At 48.3% G+C, this 26401-nt stretch overlaps 1 protein-coding gene across 1 annotated transcript; it reads right to left on the bottom strand.

The window, feature by feature from the left end:
• Window positions 1–1055: 1055 nt before the first annotated feature.
• LOC123041666 (cytosolic sulfotransferase 8-like) lies at window positions 1056–2244 on the bottom strand. The gene has a single exon (XM_044464249.1). It carries the CDS (start codon window positions 2212–2214, stop codon window positions 1195–1197), a length of 1020 nt encoding a protein of 339 aa, XP_044320184.1. The 5' UTR covers window positions 2215–2244; the 3' UTR covers window positions 1056–1194.
• Between the last annotated feature and the right edge of the window lie 24157 nt (window positions 2245–26401).

Here is a 26401-nt window from a genome sequence, read left to right on the forward strand (position 1 = left end):
ATCACATCTGCTCCACACCCACCGTCTTTCCTTTGCTGCTACCGCCAGTGACTCCATCCCGTCCGCCGCGTACACGACCGACGGGAGAGCAGGTCTATGAAACCCCGCCTCTCCGGATTCTGTACGGGAGAGGGGCGAATAGGTTTTTAGGAAGCGACTGCTTGCCTCTGTTCGTCTACTTCCTCTACGTGTGTGTCGTCTTCATCATCATCATGTCTTAGTCCGACGCCGATCGTCTGGTCGCTGAGAAGCTCGAGGCCGACAAGAAGGCCACCAAGGACGCCGCTGCTGCCGCCGCGGCTTCTGCCTCGCCTACTGGAGGGTATAACTCGTTTATCCCACTCCTACTGTTTTCTGTTTTTGCCATACTAGTATTATACGTAGATCTGTCTGCAATTAGCGTAGTATGTGCTCGCGTGATTGAATATTAGTATGCTATTATTTCTGTCCATGCCATGCTAGTAATTTACTCATGGATTAAATTAATCAAAAAATTCCCTATTTACTTAGCAGCCAGTGCCGAAATCGAACACCCGTCTCATGTCATCGTCACCGCAAGGGCCCCTCCTCAGCAGCTCCGACTTCAGAAAGACAAAGTGAGGCACGACGACCCCCCGAACATGCCGGAAGAGACCGACTACCAAGACCCATCTACAGACCAACTCCACCCGAAGCTGCTATCGTTGCCACACAAGAAGCCGCGCAGAAACACCACATCATCGGCGGACACTTGCCGACCGCAATGCTGCGAGCGTCCAACCCATGGAGCGCAAGAACGGGATCCAAAGTTCTTCGAGGCGACGCCCCAAAGAGGGAAGCGATGATGTCGACACCGTCGCCCGACACAACCGGTCCTTAGGCATTCACCCGAGGAAGCGGATCCGAGTGTGTGCATAGGATGGATTGCACGACGACGCCTCCAAGGAGGTGAAACGACGTCCACGGATGCTGACGCCATCGGCCGGCAAGAGCCCGGCAAGCTTTTGCCCGGAGCACCGTTCGACACCACACCCTCAAGCACCGCACCTCCACTGACCCGCACGCCCCTAGCGTCGTGGCAGCGCCACCACCACGGCGGAAACGTATGATTATTACTTATAAGTTCATAGTACATTGACGGTAAAAACTCACGAGGAATGTATTTGCAAATGATATGAGTGACGCTATGTCGAATAATATTACACCCCAGCTTTGCTAGACAGAGAGACCGGAGCCCCTAAACTTGGCCTCGGTGATGGCATCGATCTTTCGTGCCGTCTCCGGCGATAGATGATTCTCCCAGTCCCCGACCTGGCCGCGCCGGAAGAATGAGCTGTTCTCCACAACGCCAAACGTGAGCTCTGTCTTGCCGCCCTTGGTCGCTTCGAGCCCGGTCATGTGCTCGAACGAGCACAGCTTGACGATGGCGTCCACCGCGCCGTCTTCCTCCTCCTCCACGCTGAACGGGCATCCGACGAACTCCGCCAACCTCCGCACGTGTGCCGCCGGATCTCGATTCATCTCTTCGTACCTGAAGAAGAGCACCAGCTCGGGGTTCGCGGAGTGCGCGCGCCAGTACCCGAGGACATGGTCCCAGTACGGCCCGAACGGCGACACGCCGTGGCAGAAGTAGTCGGCGGCAGTCTCAACCGAGAGCGGCTCCAGTCCGTCCCGGAGCCTGAATTTGTTCGCGAAGTTCCAATGCGAGATCAGGGTGTCCTTGGGGTCGCGGCACACGTACACGATCTTGCAGCCCGACGCCACGACCGACCTCGGCAGCGACACGAAGGGGACGTGCGTGGCGAAGAGCCTTGGGTCCGGGAGCTCGTCGAGGTCCGGGATCCTGTTCTGCGTGTAGAGCTGGTACTCGAGAAACTTGATGCACTCGTGAGGACCATGGGTGTTGAACGGGTGGTCGGAGGAGTCCGCCGGATGCTCCCCACGGTGCACCGTGGAGTAGAGGAGCGCCTTGATCCACGTCGTGCCGGACTTGGGCAGCGTAGCGACGATGATGTCCGAGGGGCGCGCGGCGAAGCATGCGTCGGCCACCATGGTGCCGACCATTGGAGCCAGGCTGCTGTGCCAGCTATTGTCGTGGCGGTAAAGCTGGTAATTGGAGAGGGCTGGGGAGCACGGCCAGGAGGACACCAAGTTGGTGAACTGCTGGTAGAGCTCTTGGTTGGTTTTCTCATCGCCTTCTTGCGGTGAAAAGATTCGCATGGAGGAGGAAGACATTGTGTTGCAGAGAGAGGCTGTGGTTAAGGTAATTGCAGAAGCATATATAACCATATCTTATCTTAATTAGTATAACTGAAGGGTACAGCTAAATGAATCGGGTGGCTTAAACAATAAACAAAACGTTCGCGTGAACGGCGTGCGCGTTATTCTATTCGAATGCAAACGAAAATGTGGCTGGTACCCGTGATGCTGGCACAGCATTATCTAAGCCCCACTTGGTGTAATCTGCCCGTAATACAGTACAATGATGTCGAGTTTGCCTGAACTTTTGTTAAAAAGTGTAATTCTCAAGCAGATATAAGGGCATTTCTAACCGATCACTTATAACCGGTTTGTGAAGTAAAATTTCTGCTTTACTCCACTAACTGGCACCTAGCCATCACTTATCCGCCGTAAACTTGTACTCCTCTACCCAATCTTCTCTCTAAATATACTCCATGAAAAGGGGTCGGAGTAAAATTTATGCTCTCTGGCCCGCGCGTGCTGGGGGGGGGGGGGGGAACCCTAGCCGCACCCCCTCCGCCCCCTCTTCCCTCCCCTCCTCCGCGCCGCCGCCGGCGAGCTCGGTCGGGCAAAGCCCGGTGGGGGCGGCGGCGGGGCCTTTCCCCCTCTGCTCGTGGTGCGTTGGCGCAGGCGGCGTCTTCGAGCGGTGGCGATGGGCGGCCGCTGGGCGCAGCGGCGCGGCGTGGTGGCTGGCTGCTGGCGGCGCGCCGACGTCTAGGATCTGTGTGCGGCGGGTGGCTGCGGGCCTGCGGCGCTCCCTTCTCGGGAGGTGGCGCGGACTGCCTCCTGCTGGATCCGGCCGGATTTGGCAGTGGGGGTCGGCCGGCGGCGCTTGGCTTCGGTGGTGCGTGCCCGGCGGCTCCGGTGCTTGGAGCTCACCGGGCGACGCGGGTTGGGCGGTGGTCTGGTGTGGCCGTTGCTCCGGCCGGGGGCGGCGGCGTGGGGAGGCCCGACGCATGATGGCGGCCTCCCGGTGTCGTGGCGGCTTCCCGGTGGCTCGGCGGATCTGCCTGCAGCGGCGGCCGGCTTCTCCAGCATCGGCTCATCTGCATTCGGTCCATCTCGGCCTTCACCCCATCTCCTCGGCGCCCGGGCGCTTCTTCCATCGAAGGGCTGTCCCTCTCCCAGCTGCGGTCCACCGCGCGTCTCGCCCCCGGTGCAGCAGGACCGAGCTCGTCTCGCGCACAGTGCAGCAGGACCGAGCTCGTCTTGTGCACGATGCAGCAGGACTGACCTCGCCCCCCTCTCGGTGCTGCAGGACCGAACTCGTCTCGCGCTCGGGGTTGTAGGACGGGTCGATGGATGCCTGTGCTGGCCAGCCTATTGGGTCTCGACGCTGGGGGTCACCCAGGGGTGCGAAAGGTGGGACCTTTTCGCCCGTCTCTTTGGTCGGGGTAGCGGTGGGCCTCGGGTGAGGTGGTGTCAAGGTCTTGGATGCCGGGGCGGCGGCCCTGGAGGCGGTAGCGCGGTGCTCTTTGGCAGAGACCGTGGCTTTGGTGCTGCCTGGTGGCCATGGCCGTGTGGGCGGCGTGGTAGCCGGGGTGTGGCGGTGAGTGTTGGCCGGGGTGAAAACATGTTTTGTCTTCGGACGGACCGGCGGCGGAGAAGCTCGTTCCCTTCTTGAAGGCGTCGACGCGGCGCTCTCGGCACATCGTGCAGCTCCGGGGGAAACTCTGATCCTTGGATCCGGCGGTGGCGGCTCCGGTGTCGTTTCCTTCGTGAAGCCGCCGCCTTGGAGTTCACGGTTCGTCGTATGCGGCTTCATCTCTTCATGGTAGTAGTGCTAGGGGTGGTGTTGTTGCGCTCAACACCTTTGTTCCTTGCCTTGGGTGTGTGTGTGGTGGTGGCGTGCGTTTGTATCGGGTGATGTGGATCTTTGCTTTATATATAAAGCGGGGTGGAAGCCTTTTTCGGTAAATTTATGCTCTCTCTCGCCTCCCCCTATTGTTCCTGCACGCCGCCACCCGCCGCTACTCCCCCACGCAGTGGCATCGCCCTCTACTGCTCCCCGCACACCGCCATCGCCTGCCGCTGCTCTCCCGCGCGATGCTGCTACTGGCGTGGCTGTGGGTAGGACTATTGCCCGCGGAGAGGCTGTAGTATTGAATCTCAACGCTGCCGTCGAAGGGGAGCTCGAGGCCGAGGTCCCTGCTTGCACACAACTCCTCCATGTACATCGCGACGCTTGGCGAACGAGTGGTGGTGCAGGAAGGAGGAGGCGCACAAGGACGAGGACCCGCCGGGATGCTTCCCCACTGCAAACACCATGGGGGTGTCGACGTCGGGGGTGCAGCCGTTGCGCTCGTGCCAGCTCTTCTTCATCTCCCACATGCGGTGCACCCACGCCTCCCACACCGCTGATGCCGCTGGACCCCGTTGAAACTGCTTCGCCACGGCTGCGCCGACCCGCGTGTTGGGGAACGCAGCAATTTCAAAAAAAATCGTACGATCACGCATAATCTATCTAGGTGATGCATAGCAACGAGAGGGAAGAGTGTTGTCTACGTACCCTCGTAGACCGAAAGCGGAAGCATTATGATAAAGTGGTTGATGTAGTCGTACGTCTTCACGATCCGACCGATCCTAGCACCGAAGGTACAGCACCTCCGTGATCTGCACATGTTCAGCTCGGTGACGTCCCACGAACTCTAGATCCAGCTGAGGTCGAGGGAGAGTTTCGTCAGCATGGCGACGTGTTGATGGTGATGATGAAGTTACCGGCGCAGGGCTTCTACGACGTTATGACCGAGGTGGAAATCCGTGGAGGGGGCACCGCACACAGCTAAACAATCAACTTGTCTGTTCTAGGGTGCCCCCTGCCCCCGTATATAAAGAAGCAAGGGGGAAGCCGACCGGCCCTCCTAGGGCGCGCCCCCAGTAGGGGATTCCTACTAGGACTCCCAGTCCTAGTAGGTTTCCACCTAAAGGGACAGAGGGGGAAGGAAGGAGAAGGAGAGGGGGAAGGAAAGGGGGGTGCCGCCCCCTTCCTTGTCCTATTCTGACTCAAGGGGACGGGGCGCGCGGCCTGCCCTGGTCGCTCTCTCTCTCTCCCCACTAAGGCCCATCGAGGCCCATTAGTTCCCCTGGGGGGGTTCTGATAACCCTCCGGCACTCCGGTTTTATCCGAAACTTCTCCGGAACACTTCCGGTGTCCAAATATAGTCGTTCAGTATATCAATCTTTATGTATCGACCATTTTGAGACTCCTCGTCATGTCTGTGATCACATCCGGGACTCCGAACAACCTTTGGTACATCATATCACATAAACTCATAATACCAATCGTCATCGAACGTTAAGCGTGCGGACCCTACGGGTTCGAGAACTATGTAGACATACCCTAGGCACATCTCCGATCAATAACCAATAGTGGAACCTGGATGCTCATATTGGTTCCTACATATTCTACGAAGATCTTTATTAGTCAAACCGCATACAACAGACGTTGTTCCCTTTGTCATCGGTATGTTACTTGCCCGAGATTCGATCATCGGTATCTCAGTACCTAGATCAATCTCGTTACCGGCAAGTCTCTTTACTCGTTCCGTAATACTTCATCCCGCAACTAACTCATTAGTCATAATGCTTGCAAGGCTTATAGTGATGAGTATTACCGAGAAGGCCCAGAGATACCTCTCTGAAACACGGAGTGACAATCCTAATCTCAATCTATGCCAACCCAAAAAACACCTTCGGAGACACCTGTAGAGCACCATTATAATCACCCATTTATGTTGTGACGTTTGGTAGCACACAAACTGTTCCTCCGGTATTCGGGAGTTGTTGGAGATCGTTGCAGAAAATAAAAAAATTCTACGTATCACCAAGATCAATCTATGGAGCAACTAGCAACAAGATAGAGGGGAGTGCATCTTCATACCCTTGAAGACCGCGAGACAGAAGTGTTGCAAGAACGCGGATGAGGGAGTCGTACTCGAAGCGATTCAGATCGCGGTGGATTCTGATCTTAGCGCCAAAAAACGGCACCTCCGCGTTCAACACACGTGCAGCCCGGTGACGTCTCCCGCACCTTGATCTAGGAAGGAGGAGGGAGAGGTTGAGGAAGAGGGACTCCAACAGCAGCACGACGGAGTGGTGGTGATGGAGCGACAGTACTCCGGCAGGGCTTCGCCAAGCTCTTGCGGAGGAAGAGAAGTGTTGGGGAGGGGATGGGCTGCGCCTTGGATGTGTTGTTGCAGCCCTCCCCTCGCCCCTCTATTTATAGGAGGAGGCGGAAGGGGCCCGGCCTAATCTAGATGAGATCTAGAGGGGGGCGGCCAAGGGGAGGGGGCTTGCCCCCCAAGCAAGGGGGGCGCCCCCCTTAGGGTTTCCCCCCAACCCTAGGCGCATGGGCCCAAGGGGGGTGGCGCCCAGCCCTCTAAGGGCTGGTTCCCTTCCCTCTACAGCCCAGGAGGCCCTCCGGGAGAGGTGGCCCCTCCCGGTGGACCCTCGGAACCCTTCCGGTGGCCCCGATACAATACTGGTATGCCCCTGAACTTTTCCGGTGACCGTATGACAACTTACCAAATATAAATCTTCACCTTTGGACCATTCTGGAACTCCTCGTGACGTCCAGGATCTCATCCGGGACTCCGAACAACATTCGGTAATCACATACAAGTCTTCCTAATAACCCTAGCGTGATCGAACCTTAAGTGTGTAGACCCTACGGGTTTGGGAATCACGCAGACATGACCGAGACAGTTCTCCGGCCAATAACCAACAGCGGGATCTGGATACCCATGTTGGCTCCCACATGTTCCACGATGATCTCATCGGATGAACCATGATGTTGAGGATTCAAGTAATCCGGTATGCAATTCCCTTTATCAATCGGTACGTTACTTGCCCGAGATTCGATCGTCGGTATCCTAATACCTCGTTCAATCTCGTTACCGGGAAGTCACTTTACTGGTTACATAATGCATGATCCCGTGACTAACCACTTAGTCACATTAAGCTCATTATGATGATGCATTACCAAGTGGGCCCAGAGATACCTCTCTGTCATACAGAGTGAAAAATCCCAGTCTCGATTCGTGCCAACCCAACAGACACTTTCGGAGATACCTGTAGTGCACCTTTATAGTCACCCAGTCATGTTGTGACGGTTGGTACACCCAAAGCACTCCTACGGTATCCGGGAGTTACACAATCTCATGTTCTAAGGAACTGATACTTGACAATCAAAAAGCTCTAGCAAACGAACTACACGATCTTGTGCTATGCTTAAGGTTGGGTCTTGTCCATCACATCATTCTCCTAATGATGTGATCCGTTATCAATGACATCCAATGTCCATAGTCAGGAAACCATGACCATCTGTTGATCATCGAGTTAGTCAACTAGAGGCTCACTAGGGACATGTTGTGGTCTATGTATTCACACATGTATCATGGTTTCCGGTCAATACAGTTATAGCATGAATAATAGACAATTATCACGAACAAGGAAATATAGTAATAATCATTCTATTATTGCCACTAGGGCATATTTCCAACAGTCTCCCACTTGCTCTAGAGTCAATAATCTAGTTACACTGTGATCGATCAAACACCCATAGAGTTCTGGTGTTGATCATGTTTTGCTCGCGGAAGAGGTTTAGTCAACGGATCTGCGACATTCAGATCCGTATGCACTTTGCAAATATCTATGTCTCCATCTTGAACATTTTCACGAATGGAGTTGAAGCGATGCTTGATGTGCCTGGTCTTCTTGTGAAACTTGGGCTCCTTGGCAAGGGCAATAGCTCCAGTGTTGTCACAGAAGAGAGTGATCGGCCCCGACGCATTGGGAAAACTCCTAGGTCGGTGATGAACTCCTTCATCCAGATTGCTTCATGCGCTGCCTCCGAGGCTGCCATGTACTCTGCTTCACATGTAGATCCCGCCATGACGCTTTGCTTGCTGCTGCACCAGCTTAGTACCCCACCATTCAAAATATACACGTATCCGGTTTTTGACTTGGAGTCATCCAGATCTGTGTCGAATCTAGCATCGACGTAACCCTTTACGACGAGCTCTTCGTCACCTCCATAAACGAGAAACATATCCTTAGTCCTTTTTAGGTACTTCAGGATATTCTTGACCGCTGTCTAGTGTTCCATGCCGGGATTACTTTGGTGCCTAGCTACCAAACTCACGGCAAGGTTTACATCAGGTCTGGTACACAGCATGGCATACATAATAGACCCTATGGCCGAGGCATAGGGGATGACACTCATCTTTTCTCTATCTTCTGCCGTGGTCGGGGATTGAGCCGAGCTCAATTTCACACCTTGCAACACAGGCAAGAACCCCTTCTTGGACTGATCCATATTGAACTCCTTCAATATCTTATCAAGGTATGTGCTTTGTGAAAGACCTATGAGGCGTCTCGATCTATCTCTATAGATCTTGATGCCTAATATATAAGCAGCTTCTCCAAGGTCCTTCATTGAAAAACACTTATTGAAGTAGGCCTTTATGCTGTCCAAAAGTTCTATATCATTTCCCATCAAAAGTATGTCATCCACATATAATATGAGAAATGCTACAGAGCTCCCACTCACTTTTTTATAAATGCAGGCTTCTCCATAAGTCTGCATAAACCCAAACGCTTTGATCATTTCATCAAAGTGAATGTTCCAACTCCGAGATGCTTGCACCTGCCCATAAATGGATCGCTGGAGCTTGCATACCTTGTTAGCATTCTTAGGATCGACAAAACCTTCCCGCTGCATCATATACAATTCTTCCTTAATATAGCCATTAAGGAATGCCGTTTTGACATCCATTTTCCATATCTCATAATCATAGTATGCGGCAATTGCTAACATGATTCGGACGGACTTCAGCTTCGCTACGGGAGAGAAAGTCTCATCGCATTCAACCCCTTGAACTTGCCGATAACCCTTAGTGACAAGTCGAGCTTTATAGATGGTAACATTACCATTCGCGTCCGTCTTCTTCTTAAAGATCCATTTATTTTCTTTCGCTCACCGATCATCGGGCAAGTCTGTCAAAGTCCATACTTTGTTTTCATACATGGATCCTATCTCGGATTGCATGGCTTCAAGCCATTTGTTGGAATCTAGGCCCGCCATCGCTTCTTCATAGTTCGAAGGTTCACCGTTGTCTAACAACATGATTTCCAGGACAGGGTTGCCATACCATTCTGGTGTGGAACGTGTCCTTGTGGATCTATGAAGTTCAGTAGCAACTTGATCCGAAGTACCTTGATCATCATCATTAACTTCCTCTCTAGTCGGTGCATGCACCACAGGAACATCTTCCTGAGCTGCGCTACTCACCAGCTCAAGAGGTAGTACTTCATCAAGTTCCACTTTCCTCCCACTTACTTCTTTCGAGAGAAACTCTTTCTCCAGAAAGGACCCGTTCTTGGCAACAAAAATCTTGCCTTCGGATCTGAGGTAGAAGGTATACCCAATGGTTTCCTTAGGGTATCCTATGAAGAAGCATTTTTCCAACTTGGGTTCGAGCTTTTCAGGTTGAAGTTTCTTGACATAAGCATCGCATCCCCAAACTTTTAGAAACGACAGCTTAGGTTTCTTCCCAAACCATAATTCATACGGTGTCATCTCAACAGATTTAGACGGTGCCCTATTTAAAGTGAAAGTAGTTGTCTCTAAAGTGTATCCCCAAAATGATAGCGGTAAATCGGTAAGAGACATCATAGACCGCACCATATCCAATAGAGTGCGATTACGATGTTCGGACACACCCTTACGCGGTGTTCCAGGCGGCATGAGTTGTGAAACAATTCCACATTTCCTTAAGTGCGTACCAAACTCGTGACTTAAATATTCTCCCCCATGATCTGATCGTAAGAACTTTATTTTTCTGTCACGTTGATTCTCTACCTCATTCTGAAATTCCTTGAACTTTTCAAAGGTCTCAGACTTGTGTTTCATCAAGTAGACACACCCATATCTACTTAAGTCATCAGTGAGGGTGAGAACATAACGATAGCTACCGCGAGCCTCAACGCTCATTGGACCGCACACATCAGTATATATAATTTCCAATAAGTTGGTTGCTCGCTCCATTGTTCCGGAGAACGGAGTCTTGGTCATTTTGCCCATGAGGCATGGTTCGCACGTGTCAAATGATTCGAAATCATGAGACTCCAAAAGTCCATCTGCATGGACCTTCTTCATGCGTTTGACACCAATGTGACCAAGGCGGCAGTGCCACAGATATGTGGGACTATCCTTATAAATCTTACATCTTTTGGTATTCACACTATGAATATGTGTAACATCACGTTCGAGATTCATTAAGAATAAACCATTGACCAGCGGGGCATGACCATAAAACATATCTCTCATATAAATAGAACAACCATTATTCTCGGATTTAAATGAGTAGCCATCTCATATTAAATGAGGTCTAGATACAATGTTGATGCTCAAAGCTGGCACTAAATAACAATTATTAAGGTTTAAAACTAATCCCGTAGGTAAATGTAGAGGTAGCGTGCCGGCGGCGATCACATCGACCTTGGAACCATTCCCGATGCGCACCATCACCTCGTCCATCGCCAGTCTCCGTTTATTCCGCAGCTCCTATTTTGAGTTACAAATATGAGCAACCGCACCGGTATCAAATACCCAGGAGCTACTACGAGTATTGGTAAGGTACACATCAATAACATGTATATCACATATACCTTTGGTGTTGCCGGCCTTCTTATCCGCTAAGTACTTGGGGCAGTTCCGCTTCTAGTGACCGTTCCCCTTGCAATAAAAGCACTTAGTGTCAGGTTTGGGTCCGTGCTTTGACTTCTTACCGGCAACTGGCTTACCGGGCGCGGCAACTCCCTTGCCGTCCTTCTTGAAGTTCTTCTTACCCTTGCCTTTCTTGAAACTAGTGGTTTTATTGACCATCAACACTTGATGTTCCTTTTTGATTTCCACCTCTGCTGATTTCAGCATTGAAAATACCTCAGGAATAGTTTTCACCATCCCCTGCATATTGTAGTTCATCACAAAGCTCTTGTAGCTAGGTGGGAGCGACTGAAGGATTCTGTCAATGACCGCCTCATCCGGGAGGTTAATGTCCAGCTGGGACAAGCGGTTGTGCAACCCAGACACTTTGAGTATCTGCTCGCTGACAGAACTATTTTCCTCCATCTTACAACTGTAGAACTTGTCGGAGACTTCATATCTCTCGACCCGGGCATGAGCTTGGAAAACCATTTTCAGCTCTTGGAACATCTCATATGCTCCGTGTTGCTCAAAACGCTTTTGGAGCCCCGGTTCTAAGCTGTAAAGCATGCCGCACTGAACGAGGGAGTAATCATCAACACGCGACTGCCAAGCATTCATAATGTCTTGGTTCGCCGGGACGGGTGCTTCACCTAGCGGTGCTTCTAGGACATATGCTTTCTTGGCAGCTATGAGGATGATCCTCAGGTTCCGGACCCAGTCCGTATAGTTGCTACCATCATCTTTCAGCTTGGTTTCTCTAGGAATGCATTGAAGTTGAGGTTGACATGAGCGTGGGCCATTTGATCTACAAGACATTTTGCAAAGGTTTTAGGCTAAGTTCATGATAATTAAGTTCATCTAATCAAATTATTTAACGAACTCCCACTCAGATTGATATCCCTCTAGTCATCTAAGTGATACATGATCCGAGTCAACTAGGCCGTGTCCGATCATCATGTGAGATAGACTAGTCATAATCGGTGAACACCTCCATGTTGATCGTATCTTCTATACGACTCATGTTCGAACTTTTGGTCTCTTGTGTTCCGAGGCCATGTCTGTACATGCTAGGCTCGTCAAGTCAACCTAAGTGTTTTGCATGTGTAAATCTGGCTTACACCCGTTGTATGTGAACGTTAGAATCTATCACACCCGATCATCACGTGGTGCTTCGAAACAATGAACTTTCGCAACGGCGCACAGTTAGGGGAAACACTTTCTTGAAATTATTATGAGGGATCATCTTATTTACTACCGTCGCTCTAAGCAAATAAGATGCAAAAACATGATAAACATCACATGCAATCAAATAGTGACATGATATGGCCAATATCATTTTGCTCCTTTGATCTCCATCTTCGGGGCGCCATGATCATCATCGTCACCGGCATGACACCATGATCTCCATCATCGTGTCTCCATGAAGTTGTCTCGCCAACTATTACTTCTACTACTATGGCTAATGGTTTAGCAAAAGAAGTAAAGTAATAACATGGCGTTATTCAGTGACACGCAGGTCATACAATAAATAAAGACAACTCCTATGGCTCCTGCCGGTTGTCATACTCGTCGACATGCAAGTCGTGATTCCTATTACAAGAACATGATCAATCTCATACATCACATATATTTCATTCATCACATACTTTTTGGTCATATCACATCACAAGGCATATGCTGCAAAAACAAGTTAGACGTCCTCTAATTGTTGTTGCATGTTTTTTACGTGGCTGCTATAGGGTTCTAGCAAGAACGTTTCTTACCTACGCCAAAACCACAATGTGATATGCTAATTTATTTTTACCCTTCATAAGGACCCTTTTCATCGAATCTGATCCGACTAAGGTGGGAGAGACAGACACCTTCTAGCCACCTTATGCAACTAGTGCATGCCAGTCGGTGGAACCTGTCTCACGTAAGTATACGTGTAAGGTCGGTCCGGGCCGCTTCATCCCACGATACCGCTGAAACAAGATAAGACTAGTAGTGGCAAGTAAATTGACAAAATCTACGCCCACAACAAAATTGTGTTCTACTCGTGCATAGAAACTACGCATAAACCTAGCTCATGATGCCACTGTTGGAGATCGTTGCAGAAAATAAAAAATTTCTATGTATCACCAAGATCAATCTATGGAGCAACTAGCAACGAGAGAGAGGGGAGTGCATCTTCATACCCTTGAAGACCGCGAGACGGAAGCGTTGCCAGAACGCGGATGAAGGAGTCGTACTCGAAGTGATTCAGATCGCGGTGGATTCCGATCTTAGCGCCGAACAACAGCACCTCCGCGTTCAACACACGTGCAGCCCAGTGACGTCTCCCGCGCCTTGATCCAGCAAGGAGGAGGGAGAGGTTGAGGAAGATGGACTCCAACAGCAGCACGACGGCGTGGTGGTGATGGAGCGGCAGTACTCCGGCAGGGCTTCGCCAAGCTCTTGCGGAGGAGGAGAGGTGTTGGGGAGGGGAGGGGCTGCGCCTTGGATGTGTTGCTGCAGCCCTCCTCTCGCCCCTCTATTTATAGGAGAGGGGAAGGGGGCCGGCCCTTCTAGATGAGATCTAGAGGGGGCGGAGCGGTGGCCAAGGGGAGGGGGCTTGCCCCCCAAGCAAGGGGGGCGCCCCCCTTAGGGTTTCCCCCCAACCCTAGGCGCATGGGCCCAAGGGGGGGGGTGGAGACCAACCCTCTAAGGGCTGGTTCCCTTCCCTCTACAGCCCACGAGGCCCTCCGGGAGAGGTGGCCCCTCCCGGTGGACCCCCGGAACCCTTCCGGTGGCCCTGGTACAATACCGGTTTGCCCCCGAACTCTTCTGGTGACCGTATGACAACTTCCCATATATAAATCTTCACCTCCGGACCATTCCGGAACTCCTCGTGACATCCAGGATCTCATCCGGGACTCCAAACAACATTAGGTAATCACATACAAGTCTTCCTAATAACCCTAGCGTCATCGAACCTTAGGTGTGTAGACCCTACGTGTTCGGGAATCACGCAGACATGACCGAGACAGCTCTCCGGCCAATAACGAATAGCGAGATCTGATACCCATGTTGGCTCCCACATGTTCCATGGTGATCTCATCGGATGAACCACGACGTCGAGGATTCAAGTAATCCTGTATGCAATTCCCTTTATCAATAGGTATGTTACTTGCCCGAGATTCGATCGTCGGTATCCCAATACCTCGTTCAATCTCGTTACCGGCAAGTCACTTTACTCGTTACATAATGCATGATCCCATGACTAACCACTTGGTCACACTGAGCTCATTATGATGATGCATTACCGAGTGGTCCCGGAGATACCTCTCCGTCATACGTAGTGACAAATCCCAGTCTCGATTCGTGCCAACCCAACAGACACTTTCAGAGATACATGTAGTGCACCTTTTATAGTCACCTAGTTACGTTGTGACGTTTGGTACACCCAAAGCACTCCTACGGTATCTGGGAGTTACAAAATCTCATGGTCTAAGGAACTAATACTTGACATTAGAAAAGCTTTAGAAAACGAACTACACGATCATGTGCTATGCTTAAGATTGGGTCTTCTCCATCACATCATTATCCTAATGATGTGATCCCGTTATCAATGACATCCAATGTCCATAGTCAGGAAACCATGACCATCTGTTGATCAATGAGCTAGTCAACTAGAGGCTCACTAGGGACATGTTGTGGTCTATGTATTCACACACGTATCACGGTTTCCGGTCAATACAATTATAGAATGAATAATAGAAATTATCATGAACAAGGAAATATAATGATAATCATTTTATTATTACCTCTAGGGCATATTTCCAACATGAGTTGCATAATCTCATAGTATGAGAAAATTGTATAAGTCATGAAGAAAGCAGTAGCAATGAAACTAACACGATCATAATGCTAAGCTAACGGATGGGTCATGTCCATCACGTCATTCTCCTAATGATGTGATCCCGTTCATCAAATGACAATACATGTCTATGGTTAGGAAACATAACCATCTTTGATTAACAAGATAGTCTAGTAGAGGCATACTAGGGACTATATGTTTTTTTCTATGTATTCACACATGTACTAAGTTTCCGGTTAATAAAATTCTAGCATGAATAATAAACATTTATCATGAATTAAGGAAATAAATAATAACTTTATAATTGCCTCTAGGGCATATTTCCTTCAGTCTCCCACTTGCACTAGAGTCAATAATCTAGATTACATTGTAATAATTCTAACACCCATGGAGCTTTGGTGCTGATCATGTTTTGCTCTTGGAATAGGCTTAGTCAAGGGTCTGCAACATTCAGATCCGTGTGTATCTTGCAAATCTTTATGTCCCCCTCCGACACTTGATGACGGATGGAATTGAAGCATCTCTTGATGTGCTTGGTTCTCTTGTGAAATCTGGATTCTTTTGCCAAGGCAATTGCACCAGTATTGTCACAAAAGATTTTTATTGGACCCGATGCACTAGGTATGACACCTAGATTGGATATGAATCCTTCATTCAAACTCCTTCATTCACTGCTTCCAAAGTAGCAATGTACTCCGCTTCACAATAGATCCCGCCACGACGCTCTACTTGGAACTGCACCAACTGATAGCTCCTATATTCAGTAAAAATACGTATCCGTTTTGCGACTTAGAGTCATCCGGATCAGTGTCAAATCTTGTTGGAAATATGCCCTAGAGGCAATAATAAATTAGTTATTATTATATTTCCTTGTTCATGATAATCGTTTATTACCCATGCTATAATAGTATTGATAGGAAACTCAGATACATGTGTGGGTACGTAAACAACACCATGTCCCTAGTAAGCCTCTAGTTGACTAGCTCGTTGATCAACAGATGGTTACGGTTTCCTGACCATGGACATTGGATGTCGTTGATAATAGGATCACATCATTCTCCAAATGATGTGATGGACAAGACCCAATCCTAAGCCTAGCACAAAGATCGTAGTTCGTATGCTAAAGCTTTTCTAATGTCAAGTATCATTTCCTTAGACCATGAGATTGTGCAACTCCCAGATGCTGTAGGAATGCTTTGGGTGTACCAAACGTCATAACGTAACTGGGTGGCTATAAAGGTGCACTACAGGTATCTCTGAAAGTGTCTGTTGGGTTGGCACGAATCGAGACTGGGATTTGTCACTCCATGTAACGGAGAGGTATCTCTAGGCCCACTCGGTAGGACATCATCGTAATGTTCACAATGTGACCAAGGGGTTGATCACGGGATGATGTGTTACGGAACAAGTAAAGAGTCTTGCCGGTGACGAGATTGAACAAGGTATCGGCATACCGACGATCGAATCTCGGGCAAGTACAATACCGCTAGACAAAGGGAATTGTATACGGGATTTATTGAGTCCTTGACATCGTGGTTCATCCGATGAGATCATCGTGGAACATGTGGGAGCCAACATGGGTATGCAGATCCCGCTGTTGGTTATTGACCGGAGAACTTCTCGGTCATGTCTGCATGGTTCCCGAACCCGTAGGGTCTACACACTTAAGGTTCGATGACGCTAGGGTTATAGGGAATAGATATACGTGGTTACCGAATGTTGTTCGGAGTCCCGGATGAGATCCCGAACGTCACGAGGAGTTCCGGAATGGTCCGGAGGTAAAGATTTATATATGGGAAGTCCTATTTTGGCCACCGAAAAATGTTCGGGATTTTTCGGTATTGTACCGGCAAGGTTCTAGAAGGTTCCGGAGTGGGGCCCACCTGCATGGGGGGACCCACATGAACGTGGGTAGTGGGGGCAAGGCCCCACACCCCTGGTCAAGGCGCACCAAGATCCCCCCTTAGAAGGAATAAGATCATATCCCGAAGGGATAAGATCAAGATCCCTAAAAAGGGAGGATAACAATCGGTGGGGAAAGGAAAGGATGGGATTTCTTTCCTCCCACCTTTGCCAATGCCCCAATGGACTAGGAGGGCAAGAAATAATCCCCCTCCACCCCTATATATAGTGGGGAGGCGCATGGGAGCTGCACCCTTGCCCCTGGCGCAGCCCTCCCCCTCTCCCAAGTCCTCCTCCTCTCCCGCGGTGCTTGGCGAAGCCCTGCAGGATTGCCACGCTCCTCCATCACCACCACACCGTCGTGCTGCTGCTGGATGGAGTCTTCCCCAACCTCTCCCTCTCTCCTTGCTAGATCAAGGCATGGGAGACGTCACCGGGCTGTACGTGTGTTGAACGCGGAGGTGCCGTCCGTTCGGCACTAGGATCTCCGGTGATTTGGATCACAACGAGTACGACTCCTTCAACCCCGTTCTCTTGAACGCTTACGCTTAGCGATCTACAAGGGTATGTAGATGCACTCTCCTTCCCCTCGTTGCTAGTTTTTCCATAGATAGATCTTGGTGACACGTAGGAAAATTTTGAATTTTTGCTACGTCCCCAATAGTGGTATCAGAGCTAGGTCTATTGCGTAGCTTCTTTGCACGAGTAGAACACAAAGTAGTTGTGGGCGTTGATTTTGTTCAATATGCTTACTGTTACTAGTACAATCTTGTTTCGACGGTATTGTGGGATGAAGTGGCCCGGACCGACCTTACACGTACACTTACGTGAGACAGGTTCCACCGACTGACATGCACTTGTTGCATAAGGTGGCTAGCGGGTGCCAGTCTCTCCCACTTTAGTCGGAATGGATTCGATGAAAAGGGTCCTTATGAAGGGTAAATAGCAATTGGCATATCATGTTGTGGTTTTGCGTAGGTAAGAAACGTTCTTGCTAGAAACCCATAGCAGCCACGTAAAACATGCAAACAACAATTAGAGGACGTCTAACTTGTTTTTGCAGGGTATGCTATGTGATGTGATATGGCCAAGAAGATTGTGATGAATGATATGTGATGTATGAGATTGATCATGTTCTTGTAATAGGAATCACGACTTGCATGTCGATGAGTATGACAACCGGTAGGAGCCATAGGAGTTGTCTTTATTTATTATATGACCTGCGTGTCACTGAACAAACGCCATGTAATTACTTTACTTTATTGCTAACCGGTAGCCATAGTAGTAGAAGTAATAAGTTGGCGAGACAACTTCATGGAGACACGATTATGGAGATCATGATGATGGAGATCATGGTGTCATGCCGGTGACGATGATGATCATGGAGCCCCGAAGATGGAGATCAAAAGGAGCAAAATGATATTGGCCATATCATGTCACTATTTCATTGCATGTGATGTTTATCATGTTTATGCATCTTATTTTCTTAGAACGACGGTAGTAAATAAGATGATCCCTCATTAAAATTTCAAGAAAGAGTTCCCCCTAACTGTGCACCGTTGCGAAAGTTCGTCGTTTCGAAGCACCACGTGATGATCGGGTGTGATAGATTCTTACGTTCACATACAACGGGTGTGAGCCAGATTTACACACGCGAAACACTTAGGTTGACTTGACGAGCCTAGCATGTACAGACATGGCCTCGGAACACAAGAGACCGAAAGGTCGAGCATGAGTCGTATGGTAGATACGATCAACATGAAGATGTTCACCGATGATGACTAGTCCATCTCACGTGATGATCGGACACGGCCTAGTTGACTCGGATCATGTAATCACTTAGATGACTAGAGGGATGTCTATCTGAGTGGGAGTTCATAAGATGAACTTAATTATCCTGAACATAGTCAAAAACCCTTTGCAAATTATGTCATAGCTCGCGCTTTAGTTCTACTGTTTTAGATATGTTCCTAGAGAAAATATAGTTGAAAGTTGACAGTAGCAATTATGCAGACAGTAGAAGGCTTATGTCCTTAATGCACCGCTCGGTGTGCTGAACCTCAAACGTCGTCTGTGGATGTTGCGAACATCTGACATACATGTCTTGATAACTACGTGATAGTTCAGTTAAACGGTTTAGAGTTGAGGCACCAAAGACAATTTCGAAACATCGCGGAACATATGAGATGTTTCGAGGGCTGAAATTGGGATTTCAAGCTCGTGCCCACGTCAAGAGGTATAAGACCTCCGACGATTTTCTTAGCCTGCAAACTAAGGGAGAAAAGCTCAATCATTGAGCTTGTGCTCAGATTGTCTGAGTGCAACAATCACTTGAATCGAGTGGGAGTTGATCTTCCTGATGAGATAGTGATGTTTCTCCAAAGTCATTGCCACCAAGCTGCTAGAAGCTTCGTGATGAACTATAACATATCAGGGATAGATATGATGATCCTTGAGCTATTTGCAATGTTCGACACCGCGAATGTAGAAATCAAGAAGGAGCATCATTTGTTGATGGTTAGTGAAACCACTAGTTTCAAGAAGGGCAAGGGCAAGAAGGGGTACTTCATGAAACGGCAAATCAGTTGCTGCTCCAGTGAAGAAACCCAGGGTTGAACCCAAACCCGAGACTAAGTGCTTCCGTAATGAGAGGAACGAACACTGAAGCAGGATTACCCTAGATACTTGGTAGATGAGAAGGCTGGCAAGATCGATAGAAGTATATTGGATATACATTATGTTAATGTGTACTTTACTAGTACTCCTAGCAGCACCAGGGTATTAGATACCGGTTCGGTTGCTAAGTGTTAGTAACTCGAAATAAAAGCTACAGAATAAACAGAGACTAGCTAAAGGTGAGCTGACGATATGTGTTGGAAGTGTTTCCAAAGGTTGATGTGATCAAGCATCGCCTGCTCCCTCTACCATCGAGATTTGTGTTAAACCTAAATAATTGTTATTTGGTGTTTGCGTTGAGCATAGACATGATTGGATTATGTCTATCGCAATACGGTTATTCATTTAAGGAGAATAATGGTTACTCTATTTATTTGAATAAAACCTTCAATGGTCTTGCACCTAAAAGAATGGTTTATTGAATCTCGATCGTAGTGATACACATTTTCATGCCAAAAGATATAAGATAGTAATGATAGTACCACTTACTTGTGGCACTGCCATGTAAGTCATATTGGTGTAAAACGCATGAAGAAGCTCCATGTTGATGGATCTTTGGACTCACTCGTTTTTGAAAAGTTTGAGACATGCGAACCATTTCTATTGGTGTATACGCATGAAGAAACTCCATGCAGATGGATCGTTTGGACTCACTTGATTTTGAATCACTTGAGATATGCAAATCATACCACATGGGCAAGATGACTGAAAAGCCTCGTTTTCAGTAAGATGGAACAAGATAGCAACTTGTTGGAAGTAACACATTTTGATGTGTGCAGTCCAATGAGTGCTGAGGCATGCAGTGAATATCGTTATGTTCTTACTTCACAGATGATTCGAGTAGATGTGAGTATATTTACTTGATGAAACACAAATCTGAATTATTGAATGGTTCAAGTAATTTCAGAGTGAAGTTAAAGATCATCGTGACAAGAGGATAAAATGTCTATGATATGATCATAGAGATGAGTATATGAGTTACGAGCTTTGGCACGCAATTAAGACATTGTGGAAATTGTTTCACAATAAATACCGCGTGGAACACCATAGTGTGATGGTGTGTCCGAACATCATAGTTGCACCCTATTGAATATGGTGCGTACCATGATGTCTCTTATCGAATTACCACTATCGTTCATGGGTTAGGCATTAGAGACAACCGCACTCACTTTAATAGGGCACCACGTAATTCCGTTGAGACGACACCGTTTGAACTATGGTTTGGAGAAACCTAAGTTGTCGTTTCTTAAAAGTTTGGGTCTGCGATGCTTATGTGAAAAAGTTTCAGGTTGATGAGCTCGAACCCAAAGCGGATAAAAATGCATCTTCATAGGACACCCAAAACAGTTGGGTACACCTGCTATCTCAGATCCGGAAGCAAAAGTAATTGTTTCTAGAAACGGGTCCTTTCTCAAGGAAAAGTTTCTCTCGAAAGAATTGAGTGGGAGGATGGTGGAGACTTAATGATGTTATTAAACCATCACTTCAACCAGTGTGTAGCAGGGCACAGGAAGTTGTTCATGTGGCACCTACACCAATTGAAGTGGAAGCTGATGATAGTGATCATGATGCTTCAGATCAAGTCACTACCGGACCTCGTAGTACGACAAGGACGCGTACTACTTCAGAGTGGTACGCAATCCCGTCTTAGAGGTCATGTTGCTAGACAACAATGAACCTACGAGCTATGGAGAAGCGATGGTGGGCCCGGATTCCGACGAATGGCTCAAGGCCATAACATCCGAGAGAGGATCCATGACTTTGGAAGAAATACTTGATGGTCGTAAGGACGTTGGGTAAAGATGGATTTTAAAAGGAAGACACACAATGATGGTAAGTATCACCATTAAGAAAGCTCGACTTGTCGTTAAAGATATTTTCCGACAAGTTCAAGGAGTTGACTATGGCGAGGCTTTCTCACTCGTAGCTATGCTAAGAGTCTGTTGGAATTGGATTAGAATTTACTACATTATTTATGAAATCTTGCATATAGGATGTCAAAACATTGTTTCCTTGACAGTTTTCTTGAGGAAAGGTTGTATGTGATACAACCAGAAGGTTTTTGACAATCCTGAAAGACGCTAACAAGTATGCAAAGCTCCAGCTATCCTTCTAAGGACTGGAGTAAGCATCTCGGAGTTGGAATGTACACTTTGATGAGATGATCAAAGTTTTTGGGTCTATACAAAGTTTATGAGATGATCAAAGCATGGTTCCCGAACCCGTAGGGTCTACACACTTAAGGTTCGATGACGCTAGGGTTATAGGGAATAGATATACGTGGTTACCGAATGTTGTTAGGAGTCCCGGATGAGATCCCGGACGTCACGAGGAGTTCCTGAATGGTCCGGATGTAAAGATTTATATATGGGAAGTCCTATTTTGGCCACCGGAAAATGTTCGGGATTTTTCGGTATTGTACCGGGAAGGTTCTAGAAGGTTCCGGAGTGGGGCCCACCTGCATGGGGGGACCCACATGAACGTGGGTATTGGGGGCAAGGCCCCACACCCCTGGTCAAGGTGCACCAAGATCCCCCCTTAAAAGGAATAAGATCATATCCCGAAGGGATAAGATCAAGATCCCTAAAAAGGGGGAATAACAATCGGTGGGGAAAGGAAAGGATGAGATTTCTTTCCTCCCACCTTTGCCAACGCCCCAATGGACTAGGAGGGCAAGAAATAATCCCCCTCCACCCCTATATATAGTGGGGAGGCGCATGGGAGCTGCACCCTTGCCCCTGGCGCAGCCCTCCCCCTCTCCCATGTCCTCCTCTCCCACGGTGCTTGGCGAAGCCCTGCAGGATTGCCACGCTCCTCCATCACCACCACACTGTCGTGCTGCTATTGGATGGAGTCTTCCCCAACCTCTCCCTCTATCCTTGCTGGATCAAGGCATGGGAGACGTCACCGGGCTGTACGTGTGTTGAACGCGGAGGTGCCGTCCGTTCGACACTAGGATCTCCGGTGATTTGGATCACGACGAGTATGACTCCTTCAACCCCGTTCTCTTGAGCGCTTCCGCTTAGCGATCTACAAGGGTATGTAGATGCACTCTCCTTCCCCTTGTTGCTAGTTTCTCCATAGATAGATCTTGGTGACACCTAGGAAAATTTTGAATTTTTGCTACGTTCCCCAACAAAGCTTGCATCAACGTAACCATTTACGACGATCTCTTTTTCACCTCCATAAACGAGAAACATATCATAGTCCATTTCAGGTATTTTAGGATGTTCTTGACCGCTGTCCAGTGTTCCACTCCGGGATTACTTTGGTACCTCCCTGCTATGCTTATAGCAAGACATACATCAGGTCTGGTACACAGCATTGCATACATGATAGAACCTATGGCTGAAGCATAGGGAATGACTTTCATTTTCTCTCTATCTGCTAAAGTGGTCGAGCTTTGAGTCCGACTCAACTTCACACCTTGTAACACAGGCAAGAACCCTTTCTTTAACTGATCCATTTTGAACTTCTTCAAAACTTTATCAAGGTATGTGCTTTGTGAAAGTCCAATTAAGCGTCTTGATCTATCTCTATAGATCTTGATGCCCAATATGTAAGCAGCTTCTCCGAGGTCTTTCATAGAAAAACTCTTATTCAGGTATCCCTTTATGCTATCCAGAAATTATATATCATTTCCAATCAACAATATGTCATCCACATATAATATCAGAAATGCTACAAAGCTCCCACAAAATTTCTTGTAAATAAAGGCTTCTCCAAAAGTCTGTATAAAACCATATGCTTTGATCACACTATCAAAGCATATATTCCAACTCTGAGAGGCTTGCACCAGTCCATAAATAGACCGTTGTAGCTTGCACACTTTGTTAGCACCCTTTGGATCGAAAAAACCTTCTAGTTGCATCATATACAACTCTTCTTCCAGAAATCCATTCAGGAATATAGTTTTGACATCCATTTGCCAAATTTCATAATCATAAAATGCAGCAATGGCTAACATGATTCGGACAGACTTAAGCATCACTACGAGTGAGAAAGTCTCCTCATAGTCAACTCCTTGAACTTGTTGAAAACCTTTCGCAATAAGTCGAGCTTTGTAAATAGTAACATTACCGTCGCCGTCGATCATCTTCTTAAAGATCCATTTATTTTCTATGGCTTGTCGATCATCGAGCAAGTCCACCAAAGTCCACACTTTGTTCTCAATTTCTCATACATGGATCCCATCTCAGATTTCATGGCCTCAAGCCATTTCTTGGAATCCGGGCTCATCATCGCTTCCTCCTAGTTTGTAGGTTCATCATGGTCTAGTAACACGACTTCCAAAATAGGATTACCATACCACTCTGGTGCGGATCTTACTCTGGAAGACCTACGAGGTTCGGTAGTAACTTGATCTGAAGTTTCATGATCATGATCATTAACTTCCTCACTAATTGGTGCAGGAATCAGTGGAACTGATTTCTATGATGAAATACTTTCCAATAAGGGAGAAGGTACAACTACCTCATAAAGTTCTACTTTCCTCCCACTCACTTCTTTCGAGAGAAACTCCTTCTCTAGAAAGGATCCATTCTTAGCAACAAAGATTTTGCCTTCGGATCTGTGATAGAAGGTGTACCCAACAATTTCCTTTGGGTATCCTATGAAGACGCACTTCTCCAATTTGGGTTCGAGCTTATCAGGTTGAAGCTTTTTCACATAAGCATCACAACCCCAAACTTTAAGAAACGACAACTTTGGATTCTTGCCAAACCACAGTTCACAAGGCGTCGTCTCAACGGATTTTGATGGTGCCCTATTTAAAGTGAATGCAACCGTCTAAAGCATAACCCCAAAACGATAGCGGTAAATCAGTAAGAGACATCATAGATCGCACAATATCTAATAAAGTATGGTTACGACATCCGGACACACCATTTCGTTGTGGTGTTCCAGGTGGCGTCAGTTTTGAAACTATCCCATGTTGTTTCAAATGAAGACCAAACTTGTAACTCAAATTTTCTCCTCCATGATCAGATCGTAGAAACTTTATTTTCTTGTTACGATGATTTTCCACTTCACTCTGAATTCTCTGAACTTTTCAAATGTTACAGACTTATGCTTCATTAAGTAGATATAACCATACGTGCTCAAATCATCCGTGAAGGTAAGAAAATAATGATACCCACCACGAGCCTCAATACTCATTGGACCGCATACATCGGTATGTATTATTTCCAACAAGTCAGTAGCTCGTTCCATGGTTCCGGATAACGGAGTTTTTGTAACGCCCTGAGACCGACGCTCCAGAAGACTTCCAGCTATTCCGAGTTTCGCCATGTGTTTCTTTTGTGCTTGCTCTTTTATTTTTGCATTGCATCATGTAATCATGCCATCATGCCATTAATCTTTGCATCGCAACTCAACTAAATAAATTGCATAGATCGTTGATCTATTTAAATCGAGGGATATTCACATGGTGATTTCTCTTTAAAACATATTCAAAGTCTCCTACTATTATTAGGGAGATATAATAAAATTATTCCATTTATTTGGGAATCACCATAACACACTTGCAAAATATCCCATGCCATTGTTATCTCAATTCTTGGTCTCCAACCTGGCCCATAATTTCTTTCATCATTTTCCGGAGCTCCACCAAAAATCTCAACATTTTTGGACATTTCTAAATCCTAGTCCTTGTTCAAACCATTTGAATTAAATTCAAATGACTTTGAATTTAATTCTTGCAATCTTGCCCACTCCATTTTTCTTGGGTCAAGCTCATTTTTATGTGTCTGGAAAAATTAACCCCATGGTCAAATTATTTCTCCAACCCTTTCTTTATCTCCTTTTTCTTTCTTTGCTATTTACTGCTTTTGGTAAATAAAAGAGAAGTGGGGGATTAGAGAGAGAGAGAGAGAGATCCAGCGCAGCCCAACCCCTCCTGGCTTTTTCCTCCCTCCACCGAAATGGCCCAAGGCCCACCTAAACCCTAGCCCGATCTACCCCTAGCCCGCACCCTTCTCCCCTCCCTTGCGCCGCCACTCCCTCCTCTCGATCCCCATCTCCCTCTCGTCTCCTTCCTGGCGCTGAGTCTCCCTCTCGTCTCCTTCCTCGCGCCCGACCACCTCATCGAGGCCATGGCCGCCGCCGCGCCTTCTTTCCTCTGCACCTCGCCCTTCCTTCTCCCCCGCGTCGCCATCGCCTCCCTCTGCTCCACCACGCTGGCCATCGGAGCCGTTTCCGGCGGCCGCACCGTCGCCCGTCCATGGTCGCTAGTCCCGTGTGCTCCGCCGCCCTGCGCCTCCACCTCGCCGGACCTGCTCGATCCTCCGCTTCCCCCACCTGTGCCTCCCTGCGTCATGCCTGCTTCACCCACCTCGCCGGCAGGTTCCAGCCCTGCCTCGAGTGCCCCCGCGACCACGCCTCCACCGTCCCCGCGCCCTGCTGCCTCCTAGAGTGCCGCACCGTCGCCGTTCGTCTTCAACCGCGGGACCGCAGTCCTCCTCCAACCTCGTCCAGATCTGGATGGCCTCCGCCGCCCTTGCCATTCCTGGCCGGAACTGACTCCGGTGGCCCGTCCCCGTCGGAGTTGACCTCCACCACAGGCCATCCACCAAGCCTCAGGAGTAGTGCCGCTGCTGCTTTGACCTCCCCTGGTTCAGCTTGTTTTGAACGAGCAGTAGCCCGATGGCTTCTCTGTTCCAAGTGCCTTCTGCATGCCAAGGCCCGATGCACCCCTCGATTCGTCAAGTCCATGGCCGCAACAACTTGGATCGCCAAGTTCCCCTACGACCCCTCTACGGCTATGCGGACTCGCCAAGTACCACAACGCCCGGAGCCCTGGATACTTCAAGGTCGACTCCATCGCCGAGAACGACTACGTGACGACCCTCGATATGGAACTGCAAACGCCAAGTACCCCTTCAAGTTGACAAGACCGGCAAGCCCGACGACCCCGGACATCTACGAAAACGTGTACCACTACCGTCGCCGTGTACCACTACATCCAAGTTCCACTACAAGATGTACCAGTACCGCCGCCGAAGACCGTCAAGTGTACAACTACCACCGCCGTTGATTCGACAAGACAACGTGTACAA

Source organism: Triticum aestivum, chromosome 2B, assembly GCF_018294505.1.
Source record: "Triticum aestivum cultivar Chinese Spring chromosome 2B, IWGSC CS RefSeq v2.1, whole genome shotgun sequence".
Lineage (NCBI taxonomy): Eukaryota > Viridiplantae > Streptophyta > Magnoliopsida > Poales > Poaceae > Triticum > Triticum aestivum.

Coding starts and splice junctions, on each gene's coding strand:
- LOC123041666 (XM_044464249.1), bottom strand. CDS start 2,214: ATGTCTTCCTCCTCCATGCGAATCTTTTCACCGCAAGAAGGCGATGAG.